Source organism: Gymnogyps californianus, chromosome Z, assembly GCF_018139145.2.
Source record: "Gymnogyps californianus isolate 813 chromosome Z, ASM1813914v2, whole genome shotgun sequence".
Classification (NCBI taxonomy): Eukaryota; Metazoa; Chordata; class Aves; order Accipitriformes; family Cathartidae; genus Gymnogyps; species Gymnogyps californianus.
The window spans coordinates 56,291,436-56,304,302 of record NC_059500.1 but is presented as its reverse complement, the minus strand read 5'-3'; the positions used below and the strand labels follow the sequence as shown (position 1 = coordinate 56,304,302).

Here is a 12,867-nt window from a genome sequence, read left to right as displayed (position 1 = left end):
GCTTCCTGGTAGCTAGATACCCGTGTCTCAAAAACGCCGCCCTTTCCTCTGGCACTGGAGCTGCTCAGCAGTGAACCGGCGTGAAGCGCTCAAACCTGACCTCCAGCTAACCTGAGCAAAGCACTGTCATAAAGACAGTTGCTTGTGCTATAGAAAATAGTTCTTTAAACCCTCATGCTTGTTAGTGGCATCGTTAGCTGTGAATGAGCATACAGCAGTTTACTCTAAAAAAAACCCCAACAACCCCAGATCTTTTATGTGCCCCTTTTATCAACGTAATGAAAAATAGCTTTAAAAGAAACCCCACCAACCAAACAAAAATACCTCTTTCTCTTATTTTCTAACTGTTTGGTAAAGCGTTGTACATATTCTCATATTCTGACTGTGGAATTCCATGTACCTGGTCTTTTTGACAAAAATTTGCAAAGATGCTCAGAGCTGGACGTGTGTGTATAATTGCATGTCGGAAGGATCATAAGGAGAAAAATTGTTTCAAACCCAAGAACAGCAAACTTTTAGAGGCAGCAGATAGATTTTCAGATAAAGGCTTTAAAGTAGTTGCTAAGACTTGTGTGTAGCATAGTAACATCTATTTTTAAAATATTTCATGTTTCTTAACATTAATTTCTGCAACCTTCTGCACGTTTTTCTATACCTGCCATCAACAAATTTTATCCAGGTGTTCCTCACACGTGTTGAAGGCCTCATCATCTGTGAGTGATGCACAAATATGGTTTGTTCTTCCAACTGAAGCATTTTCCATTTTGTTTCAAAAGCTAGAACAGTGTCTTGAGCAGATTTCAAAGGTGGTACAAAGAACATTTGGAAAAAACTTTCAAAAACATTTATTTGAGTGAACTCTGCAGTTCATGGGAGATGCAAAAAAAGATGATCAAAAATGGAGTATTTCCAGATGAGCATCTAGCTTTCATTTCCAGTAAGACAGATCTTTACAGGTGGAAAAAATAACCATCCAGCAACAACAGAAAGGCCTTTTTGTGTGTATTCATCTTTTTTGCTTATGCTTTTATGCCTACGTTTAGCTAATTGCTAGCATTTGATGAAAAAGGTCTATGTGCACAAAGAAGCTATCCTTTATTGTTGTTTGATGTTTTTTCTACTTTTACAAATTTATCATTTTCTTAAATACAGACTTCAGGTTTGGGAAGATTTGTTTCATGCTGGAAAAAAAACTTTTAGGGGAAAGCTTTTCTGTTTTAAAAATGACGAGGTAATGGCTCATCCACGTACAACGAATCTGAACTGTTATGGTAGCTGCTGCTGACAGCTGTGTCATAAAGACAGTTTAATGCATCCAACTCAGTAAATGTGACAGAAAAAGGTGATATCTAATAAAGTGTTAGTTTGTTTAGAGATATCTAAGCAACATGGCTTATGTAGTGATTTCTTTCTACCTTAGGTAGAAGATCTCTGCTTTCTGCAGCCTATGTGGACAGCTCAAAATGGGAAAAGAGACAAAAAGAGGAGTATAGCCTGGGTGAGAAATGTTTGTTTCTGTTTCTCCATTTTGACTGATTAATTGCAACCTGAACTCATTTTAGACTAGCTCATCATCTATAAATACTTCAAAATAAAAAAAATATGTGGAGCAATATGCTTCTGAGATTCTATGTCAAAATCTGCTCAACATGTTAAAAATCTGTCATATATTCAATACTATAATGCAGAAACAAGTTAGAATTTGCCCATTTAATTCATGTTTGGTTTCTACAAGCTGATTTTTTTCTTTCATAAAATCCAAAGGTTTTCTGAATGTCATAGTTTTGCGTCTGACAGTTAAGACTGTCTCCGAGTGTCCTCTTCATTAACATTGTTGTAATTGTCATGCAGTGCGAAAGAAGACCTATTCTATAAGTATTACAGGGCATTCCTGTTTAAAAACATATTTTTTAAAGAACATTTTCCTCGAGGGAAAGTTACATTTCTTGTTAAAATTTTAGATTTTTCTTTTGGGGAAAAATGAGACTAAACATTTCATTTCCGAGAAGCTGTACATTAAACTGTATCTGCATACGGTACTGAGATCTCTTGTGTGAATTTCATAGCTAAATTCTTTAGCTAGATTACATTTGAAATGACTTTCCACAATCTTTTTGGTGACTATGTTAAATAGAAAGCATCATGCAAAACATTTTGCCATGCTAAAGATATATATGCATTATTTTGTACCATGAGTGTTTTGGAGACCCCTTAATGCATAATCTTTGTCTTCCACTTTTCATTCCTGGGCCCCTGAACTGTGTTTGTTAATTGTAACACAGATTATGAGGCTGAAAGAAGAAGCAGCAGGTGAAATTCAAGGGCTTTTGTCAGGGAGGAAGACAGATACAGTTATCAGAGTGATGTTTTTTATGCACTAATTTGTTTCTGTTATTTGCCTATAAACAGCTAGGTTGGTATTATCAACATGTTTTACTGTACATGGGCCAGAAACAGCCGGTGGGTGCTCATGACTGTAGCTTGGATCCTGCAGAGACTGTTAATACCTTGTAACCCTTTACTGTCAGTGGGACTGCTCATGCAGTGTTTTTTGGGCTGGAGCCACAGACTAGTGCCCTGGGATGCACTTGAACCAGTCACCTGCAGATGAAAAAGGGTTATTTTGACAAATGTCATAGGCAATAGAAATCCACTGTATAAGAAAACATTGTTTTGCAAGTGTTGGTACAGTCCACGTTTGGCTTTCCGCAGGCCTGGCAAGACCTTCCGTGACTGTTTAGCAAGCACAGTTCTTGCTGCTGCTCTGCCAATGATCTTGATCCAGAGCAGATGTCTGTTCCATGCTTTTCGAAGAACTGCTTTGCATTTTCATTTTGTGTTCACAGAAAAGAGAAAACAAGTTAACATGGTGTCAGCTGTATTAGCATTTTCAAAGAGGAGACAGCCCTGCAGACGTCCGCTCTGTAGCTGTCAGTTGTATGGTTGCGCATATAATCTTGTGTGTAGTGACTGGTGATTGTAGCTACAGTAAATTACTTGTGTTGAGGAGACACTCTTTTATTTGTGTATTTCAAACACTGTTTCAGAACTGTTATTCTGCAAAACTATGTTGTGAGAATACATTTAAAGGAAAAAGAAATATTTTTGACTTAAAGTCAGTACTGTTTCTCTGCTGCAGTGATGTGGTGCCATCCCAGACTCAAACTCATTTACTGTGTCCATATAAGATACGCTTTGTTCTCTTCTTTGTAGTCTCAGTTTAGCATTCCAAGCATGAATGAGTTTAGCAAACTTTAGTACTGAAAAAAGCATGGGAAGGAACAAGACTGTATTTTGTGTACAGAAGCATATTTGCTCAAAAAGGTAGGAATTGAAAATGTGTTAATTTGGAATTTACAAACTGCTTGCTGGTAGGAAGATACCTGTCTAGAAGTAATTTGGACTCCATTTACTAAAAATTAGATATCAAGGAAATGGGAGGCATGGCTGGGCTTAGATTCTCCAATGTTGCAGTTGGTTCATCACTAACAAGGGTAAAATTAAGTGACAGTAAGCATCTTGATGAGAACAATAGCGACTACCAGAATCCCAAGGGATGGCAGAATCCAAGTGAGATAGGAAATGTCTTTTTTTTAGAAAAACTCATGGTACCCAAAATGGCTCATCTGCAACACCAGGTGGCAGTGCTGCCTTACAGAAGTTCATAATTTCCATGCAAAGCTGACTTCGGTACAAAGCTGTAGTTGTTTGCAGAAGCTGCTAGGGATGTGGAAATACTGAGAAATGTGAAACATATAAATTTGTAAGGCAAAGTACTTGCCTCAGCCTTACTTTTTATTTTAAATGCGTCTTTAAAATAAATCAAGGCTTTCTTTATATAGAAAACAAAATGTTAGCTTGTAGTATTAGCTCTGCCCATCATTCCCAGGACAGGTAAACTTCATCACAGTTGTATCAGCTTTCCCGTTGCTGCCCTATCACTGGTTTTCAACCCTGTCCTGGATGGACCACTTCTAAGAATAAGAGGGTAGTGACCTTATATGGTGGCCAGATGTGCCACTTGTTGATGTAGCTGCATGCTGTGGGTAGGTACACAATGCAAATCAAACTGAAACTGTGTTGATTTCCTAGGCCACCAAACTGGTATTAGATGTCATAACCACTGACTTGGAAGGTGAGGGTCAATATTTTCCTAGTCATTGTCCTGAATCACCCTGTTCCAGGCACCAAGACACTGAGTTTCTATGAACAAATGAAAATAAAAATGAACATGATATCTCAGATGCCAGTATTCTAGAGACAACTGTGAAGTCACGTCCAGAAGTTAAATGACGTCAGCTCAGACTTATGGTTTGTTTTGTTAGTTTATTTAAATCCATGAGATTCTGCAATATCCAGAAGTATGTTTTTGGAGAAATCAAAGTTTTGTAAAAGTTCATCTTGTAGAAATGTATTTTTAGGCAATGTGTATGAGAGATTATGTATACTAGTGTTCTCTTTGGTTATGATTATCAGATAAAAGCATTTGCAACATGTATCTTTTAGAATGTACACAGAATTTTGCTTTGGTCATTAAAACATTTATTTGGTTTATACACCAACGTTAGCGCTCAAATTTTACTACCAACAGTGCTGGGAGACTTGGGCATTCACTTTCTTGCATTCTAGTACTTCTGTCAGGATGTTTTTAACTAAGAAGAAGCTTTAATCTTGATTATTGAATAGCAACTTACGGATCATACTTGGTTTACAAAAGGTAGCTGAATTATTTCAAATCATGAATATGAGAAAAAAAGTGTGGTTTTTGGTGCCTTTCAGAGAAAACAAACCAGGAAAGCATTACTCACTGCATATTATTCATATCTAGAAACTTCCAGCAAAATTTGTCTGGAAACAAAGCTAAATTTCCCATTAACTTGATTTGTCTTCTATTCTTTAAGGTTTAATCAGTTTTCATTTTATTGTGACTCTTACACTGGAGCTGATAGATAAGTGCTTCATGTTGCTTTCCATGCTAAAGTTCTGATGGAGAGTTCCAGCTTTGAGACAGTATAAAAGGTCAATCATTAAGATTCTGTGTGTGGACCTTCTCAGAGGAGGCCTGTGTATAAATGGCTGGCAGTCATGGGATCTCGCACTCATAGCATTGTATTTATTTGGTTTATATTCTACCTAAGTACTCAGTGTTTCCTGAAATGGGCTCTTCGTCTTCATGAGCGCCTAGACAAAAGAAGTGCCAAGCTCAGGGATTGAGTATGGCCCAAAATGGTCCCTCCTGGTTTTCAGAGTGTGACATATAACAAAAATAGTTCTGGAATAGATAACTGAACTCCCATCCTCTGCAGTTGTCTGTCACAGGTCCACGTTCCTGTGTCATCAAACATAGCAGATTTCGGAATGAGTACGTTTTTCCAGCTATCTCGAAATGCAGATGAAGAGTGTTGGATGACAGTTGGCTTAGTATGTTTAGGCAAGGGTCTATCCAGTTCTTAGTTCCTGACAAGTTGACTTGGCCACAGCATCTGTTCTCTCTAACTTCTAGCACTACTGGGAATGTCCTCAAAGTCTTTACCTACGTGCTCCATCGTGACGTTTGTGAGTGCTGGAGAGACAGATAATACAAAGTCAAATACAGACACTTCTTGTAAGGATATTCCCGCAGAAATTCCTCTACCATTAAAAAAGCTGATCTGCTGTTTTAGTGGTTATCTGGTATAGCATGGCCTTGGTGGCCCACATCAGCTCAGCATCCTGTGTTGTATTTCGCTGGAGCTGGTACTTTCCTCAGTACCTTTGCCCCAGATTTCCCTTTGCTTTCATGGTCATGAAATGCTTGCCTTCCCTCAGCCAGAGATAAATGCTCTTTTTGTGTTTTGAAGAACACCTTAAAGTGCCTCAGGAAGGAACGTGTTAAGTAAACATGAAATACTGCTGTGTGGCAGACAGCAGCATTGTGCAGACTAAGAGTCAACCATTTGATTCCAAATCAAGGCTCTGTCATTTTACTGCAGCAAAAATCTTTGCACATGTGTTGTAATTTGAGAGAGTACCTATAAGGTCAGAGTAGCATTGAATGCTATTCATACTGTTAGAACTGTATACCCCTCAGTATTCACTGGTGGTACAGGTGTGTTTCTAAAATGATGGAATAGTGATATCACTTGTTTTGTGGACAGAACGTACGTGGACTGCATCCCTCGGAGACAACAGCATGTTACTGGTGCAATGCTGCTTCCTGCCCCTGACAACTTTGCCAGAGTAGAAGGCTTAGTCAGTTCTGATGTGGAGCTGCAAGTTGTGCTCACCTTACATTTCATTGACAGGTGTGGAGGTCGAATGGCTTTTCTGGAAAATGAATTGTAAAATGAGCCAACCCATCAGCTCTTGAAGGATGGCCAATGGGACTAATCGAGAGGTGTCGAAGGAGAGGCTGGTTTAGTAACAGTTGTAGTCTTGGGGTGCAAAGGATGAAGCAACGTGCTAATGATGCAGAGATAATATGTTGGATTCCTGGTCCTGGAAGATGTAGCAGAATAGACAGAAACAGTATGATTGAAGTCTCTAAATTTTATAGATTGGATATCATCAGTTCATGTCTCAGCTAAGAATCAAACAGCTGACACTAAGCATACAATAAACAGCTTATTCTTCCTGAGACGTCATTATTTTCCAGGAACAGTACAAAACTAAAACTCCAAATTAAGTTAATTTAACTTCCAATTAAATTCATTAAATGCAATGGTTGGCTGCCTGTTCAACAGTCAGAAGCTAAAAGTCCCTGTATGGTCAAATTAATATTGTTATACGACTGCTGGAGCAGAATGCTATAAAGTTAATAAGGTAGTGGCACAGTGCCCAGTTTGATTAAGAGGATTTCTTTGGATTGCTGTTTGTGACTTTAGGGTTTATCAGTACGGTACTGCTTGTTTCTGTGTCTCATTGTTTTACCATAAAATAAAGGACAAACCCATGCCAAAAGCACTGTCCAGCACATGCTAAGCTTGAAAGCAAGTGTGGGTTTTAAGGACATCTGCTCAGTTTTTTTAGATGAGTTGTATTAGTTATACTAATTTCATCCAACACATTATAGGGTAGTTTGCTTTTTTCCCCCTTCTTTCTAATAAGTTAAAATCATCATGTTGAGAACCTTTCCATGTATTATTTTATATTAAAGTATGTGACAATAATTGAAAGTATTGCTTTCATACAACTTCAAAATGAGATGTTACGAAGGAACCAGAATTTGGTTTCATGGACAGAGGTTCTATTCTACGTTATATGATGGCTCTGCAGATTTTCCTGTAATGCCAGTTGATTAAACGTCCTCTTTTTCTGTTTTCTCCAGCTGACTTAGCCCACTTAATGGACAGAACCTATGAAAGAAAACTGCCTGTCAGCTCTTTGACAATAGCCCGGGTAAGGAAATAAATCCCAATTGTAAAATGATGGAAATGACAGTGGAATGCTTATGAAATCAAGTGAGCTGAGAGGGGATAAATGATATCACCTCTGCTGGGAGTTCGGGGACTGTAAATGTCTTGTTATACTGTTAAATTGCTGTGTAAAGCCATTTTATTGTTACTTTGTATTCATTAGTTAGTACCTGGACTGTAGGGTCTTCAAAACAGAAATAGTTTTTTCTGCAGTAAAATCGGGCCTAACTGTTACTAGGCTGTGTATTTCCCTAATATATATTCCCTGCCTTCCTGTGGTTTCTATCTTAGTGAGAGCTTTAACGCCCGCTCAGGGACTTTGTAAGAACCCAGGCTGCTAAGGGAATGCAATGAGTTAGCACACTGCGTGTCTGCGTGCATCTTCCTCTACTTCCAGGCTCCTTTCAGAGTGAGGCAGAGGTGGATACATTTTGCCTCTGTAGTTTTCTTTCCTTGCCTCAGCAGGCTGAGGCAGGACAAATGCTGGTGTGGGATAAGCAAAGCCATTATTTTTACTGGAATTAGTAACCAGTTCCATCCTCTGGATGGGTTAATCTGGGGAGGGGGACTGAAGGCAGAGATGTGCTTTTAAGTTCCCTGTGTAAGTTAGTGTGTGTACTTGAGAAGGAGAATAAATATGTCACTTGTTTAAAAAAAACCAACAAACTAATTTCAATCTTCAAAATTATCCAAAAAAGCTGAGTCACCACCCTGGCACCTCAGTAACACCATATTGTGGTTTAACCCCAGCCAGCAGCTAAGCAGCACGCAGCCGCTTCCCCCGCCCCCCTCCCAGTGGGGTGGGCAGGAGGAAAGAAGAAAAAGTAAAACTCGTGGGTTGAGATAGGAACAGTTTAATAACCAAAGTAAAAATAAAATACACTACTAACTAAGAATAATAATAATTGTAATGAAAAGGAATACAGCAAAAAAAAAGAAATAACACCCAAGAAAAGCCAAGTGATGCACAATGCAGTTGCTCACCACCCACTGACCGATGCCCGAGCAGCGATCTGCCCCTCCAGGCCAACTCCCCCATGTTTATATACTGGGCATGATGTTCTGTGGTATGAAGTACCTCTTTGGCTAGTTCAGGTCAACTGCCCCAGCTATGCTCCCTCCCAGGTTCTTGCACACCTGCTTGCTGGCCGAGCATGGGAAACTGAAAAGTCCTTGGCTTAAGATAAGTGCTACTTAGCAACAACTAGAACATCAGAGTGTTATCAACATCATTCTCACACTAAATCCAAAACACAGCACTGCACCAGCTACTAAGAAGAGAGTTAACTCTGTCCCAGCCAAAACCAGGACACACCACTAATTAGGATCATTGGCACCACTAACTGAGGAGTCACAGAACTTTTTGTACAGTTACAAGATCAAGCATTTATACAGATCAAGCATCCTTGATAATTGCTTCTGAGACAGCATCCATGGGGGAAATGGGTGTTCCTGTCCCTTTTATTACTTAATCAGCTTTATTCCTTTCCTTCATGTTCCTGCTTTGGGCTGACCTCTTCCCTAGAGAAGTGGCATTTCCAGATTGTCAAACAGCCCCACTTTCCAATACCTGGAGCTCACATCAGAGTCTTATTTTCTAAAATGTAAATAAAGCGCACAGGCATGTGATTGCCACTCTCAAAAGATAAGACCTACATGTATACAGCATGCAAGGAGAGTTAAGAAACAGGAGAGCAAGTACCACTCAGCTGAAACTATTCTTTTTAGCTTCTGCTTAGGATGAAGAGAAGTACTGACCTTGAGAACATGTTTATATATTCTGAGCTAAAGGTATTATATTGGGAAGACTCTGGAGTGTTCCAGTATCTTTATAGGAAAACAGGATTCACTGTTACCATAAGACAAAGTCTGGTTGAAAACTTGGCTTCTATTTAAATAGTTGATAGCACTGGGAATTTTGGAAGATTGCCTGGTGTAGACGAGGTTTTAAATGAGAGGAAAATTGTGCTTTAGAGCATGGGAGGTGATTTTTTTTCTTACCGTTATTTATGTGTGGTGACATACAAAATGCTGTTGCTCATGTCCTTCAGAATTTATAGTATGAATAGGCACAACAGGCAAACGTTAGGGAAAAGAATACATTTTAGAAAGAGAAGTAAGGCATGTCAAGACTCACTCAAAATTGGCAGGGAAAAAAGTAAGGAACTGAATGTATTCTCAAAGGATGTGATTAAAGAGCAAAAAATTCACAGAGGAGCAGCAAAAATACAGGGTACTGAGCTATATGGACATAATTTTCAAGTGGTCTCTGTGTTTTCAAGGTGCATAATGTTTCTTAGAGGTGAGGAGGGGAGTTGTCTCAGTTTAAAAAGATTTGACTTTTAGCAGTCTAGAAGAAACCTGAGTAGGAGCAAGCAAAGACTTGAAGACCTCCAGTACTGTCAGACACCTAAGTATGCCAAACAGATGTATTTTGTTTATTGAAGTGGCATTTTCTTCTAATACGCTTTGTGAGTGCTCCCTCTGAAGCTTTTATTTCTTATTTTTTAATCAGTTTGTTGACAACATTTCTTCACGAGAGGAAGTGGATCAAGCCGAATACTACCTTTACAAGTAAGCATCTTTTCCCCCCAACATAAACTTTGAGACATAAAAGTAAATACCATGAAGTCTTGCCCTTTTAAGACTCTGAACCTTTCCAGCTTTGATTTCTCTTTTGCAAAATATGTGCATCTACTTGTCTTAGAGCTCACAGGTAAGGGCCTTCGTGGTAAATTCTCCTTTGTTATGGTGTCGTGGTTGAGGCCCAGCCAGCAGCAAAGCACCAGGCAGCCGCTCACTCACTCCTCCCCCCGGCAGGATGGGGAGGAGAAAATACAACGGAAGGCCCGTGAGTCGAGACCAGGACAGGGAGGGATCACTCACCAGTTATGGTCACAGGCAAAAACCAGACTCAACTTGGGCAAAAAAATAAATCAATTTAATTGGTTACCACTCAAATCAGAGTAGGGCAATGAGAAATAGAACCATATCTTAAAAACACGCCTTCGCCCCACCACTCCCTTCTTCTCAGGCTCAGATTTGCTCCCAATTCCTCTGCCTCCTCCCCGCCCAGCAGCACAGGGGGATGGGGAATGGGAGTTGCGGTCAGTTCATCACACGTTGTTTCTGCCGCTCCTTCCTCCTCAGTGTGAGGACTCCTCACACTCTTCCCCTGCTCCAGTGTGGGGTCCCTCCCACGGGGGTCAGCCCTACACAAGCCCTCCTCTCCTTCTTCACTGACCTCGGGGTCTGCATGGTTGTTTCTCTCACATCCCACTCCTCTCTCCGCTGCAGGTTTTTCAGCAGTCCTTTTTCCCCTTCTTAAATATGCTATCCCAGAGGTGCTACTGCCGTTGCTGACTGGCTCGGCCTTGGCCAGCGGCGGGTCTGACTTGGAGCAGGGGAAGCTTCCAGCAGCTTCTCACAGGAGCCACCCCTGTAGCCCTCCCCTGCTACACAAACCCCAACACACAAACCCAACACATACGGCTACCCTCCTTCTGGACCTCTGGCATTGACTCCTGTCAAGCATGTTAGTCTGAGCCACTGAACAGCTAATACAACCTCCAGCTATGATTTGTATTAGAGATGCTGAAGTTATAAGGAATTATGTTTGTTTACAGTTTTTCCTTCTGATACTTTTTTGTTCTCTGAGTCATAATTTAACTAAATTGGCTATATGCATATTTGCGTGTGTAAGTGTAGGACTCAGGGAAGCTTGTTTCCTTAGAATGGACAGAAATAAGAACGGGCATGCTGTGGTAATAATTAAGTCAGCAAGGCTAAATGCAGTATAGTTTGGGTTTTTATCCCCTCAGTACTTTATGTTCCCCAGATAAGCTGTGTAGTTCACCTTATGCATGGGTTGTTAGGGTTTTCTGCAACTATTTTTGTGTTGAGTGAAGTGTATTGGGTACCTTTTCTGCTAGTGTCAGGTTGAATGCTTGCTTCCTTCAGGTCAATACATCTCAGTGTCGACTTTAAGAGGGAAGTATTTCTTGCTGATCACTAAAATAAATTAGTTCTTTTACGGATGGTTGCACACACATTTTGAGAGCTAGGTTTCCTGATGGAGAAAGTAACTCATCCTGTCAAAGTGCATGAGAGAGCATCTTTACAAATAATGTCAGGTTGTTATTTGTAAATAATGATGATTGTTGTTTTAATGAAGTTTACTGGATGATTGTTTTAAGTATATGCATAGTTGTAAGTGCATGACTGCATTAGACTTCAGATCTCTTGATTCTCTTGTACTACTGGGGTAGTATCTGAACCTCAGAGCTTCAAGATGGAAACAAGAGAAACCCAGTTTGCTAATACTGGCAATATCCTGTAATGAAAAAATAAAAGGAGGAAGAAGAATCTTTCAGGGAGAGGAGGTTAGTGGAGCTTTCCTTCCTTCTGATCAAGATTTCATTAGTCCTGTCAGAATCTGTGGTCAGAAATCAGTCTTCCATCCTGCAACAGGTGAGATGAAAACAGGAGAAAGTAAAGCCAGTTTAAGGCAAACCCTTGTTTTTGTTTTACAGATGTGCTATTAGTACCTTCTGCTAACATTCTTGAAGATTGTAATGTACGTTGTGCCACACAGACTTAAGTTCTCTCTGATGGAGTCAGACCCTGTAGGGTAAGGAACGCTAAGAGACCTTTGAATGCCCTGACACCAAGAGGAAAGTGTGGCAGTTTAATTGCTGAGTCTCAAAATGGTACAGATAAAATCCAGATAGAGTGAGATGTGACAAAAAATTAGAAGCATAGAAAATGTTCCATAGTAACAGGCAGAGAGTAGAATGGGAGTCTCTAACATTGAAATATCCTTCTCACTCTTCATCTGTGCCTGGTTAGTACATCAGTTTAAAATACAGGGTTTTTATCCTTAAAAACACATTCTGAAGGAGAGATTTGCAGTTCAAAAATAATTACAGTTATTTACTGTTTCTCTAAGAAATAATTCTGCGGCTGGTGAGAGTATAGTTATGCGCACTTCAAATATGATCATTTGTAATTGATACAGATTTTAGTAGTCTATTTGGAGACAATAGAGAGGTACTGATGTGTCACATGGCTTGTCAGACATGCTTTGGTTGGAATTTTTCTTGTGTGTGTTCCTGTAATGCTGCTTTGTTTTGATGTTGCAAAATGCTTAGTCTTTTGGTGATGTTAGCATCAGTTTTCCAGGAGACTTCATTCCAGCATGATCCGTGAAACTATTCTCAAAGTGCATTTATATGCAGGTAGTGAAACAGTGTAGAGAGGTCTGTAATTCATGTGAAAATGTAAAAATCCCAATTATAACATCAGCTTCCCTTTCAAATGAAAATAAGTGTGCTAGCTTCAGGAAACAGGAGATGTGGTTGGTATCCACAAGGCCCCTTTTATTGTTCTTTACGTTTTGCACTTAGGCTGGAGTTCAAACGAAGGACATGTTTATAAAGATACCTCTTTGCGGCTGCAAGGATGTTTGAGACAG

General features: G+C 39.8%; 1 protein-coding gene across 1 annotated transcript in view; it reads left to right on the top strand.

Annotated features, from left to right (window-relative positions):
- MRPS27 (mitochondrial ribosomal protein S27) overlaps window positions 1–12,867 on the top strand; it is a 49,873-nt gene that overhangs the window by 713 nt on the left and 36,293 nt on the right. The window contains exons 2-4 of the mRNA XM_050913284.1: window positions 1,421–1,498; window positions 7,307–7,377; window positions 9,910–9,968. Coding sequence (XP_050769241.1) covers window positions 1,421–1,498; window positions 7,307–7,377; window positions 9,910–9,968 — 208 coding nt within the window. The remainder of the gene's footprint in view (window positions 1–1,420; window positions 1,499–7,306; window positions 7,378–9,909; window positions 9,969–12,867) is intronic.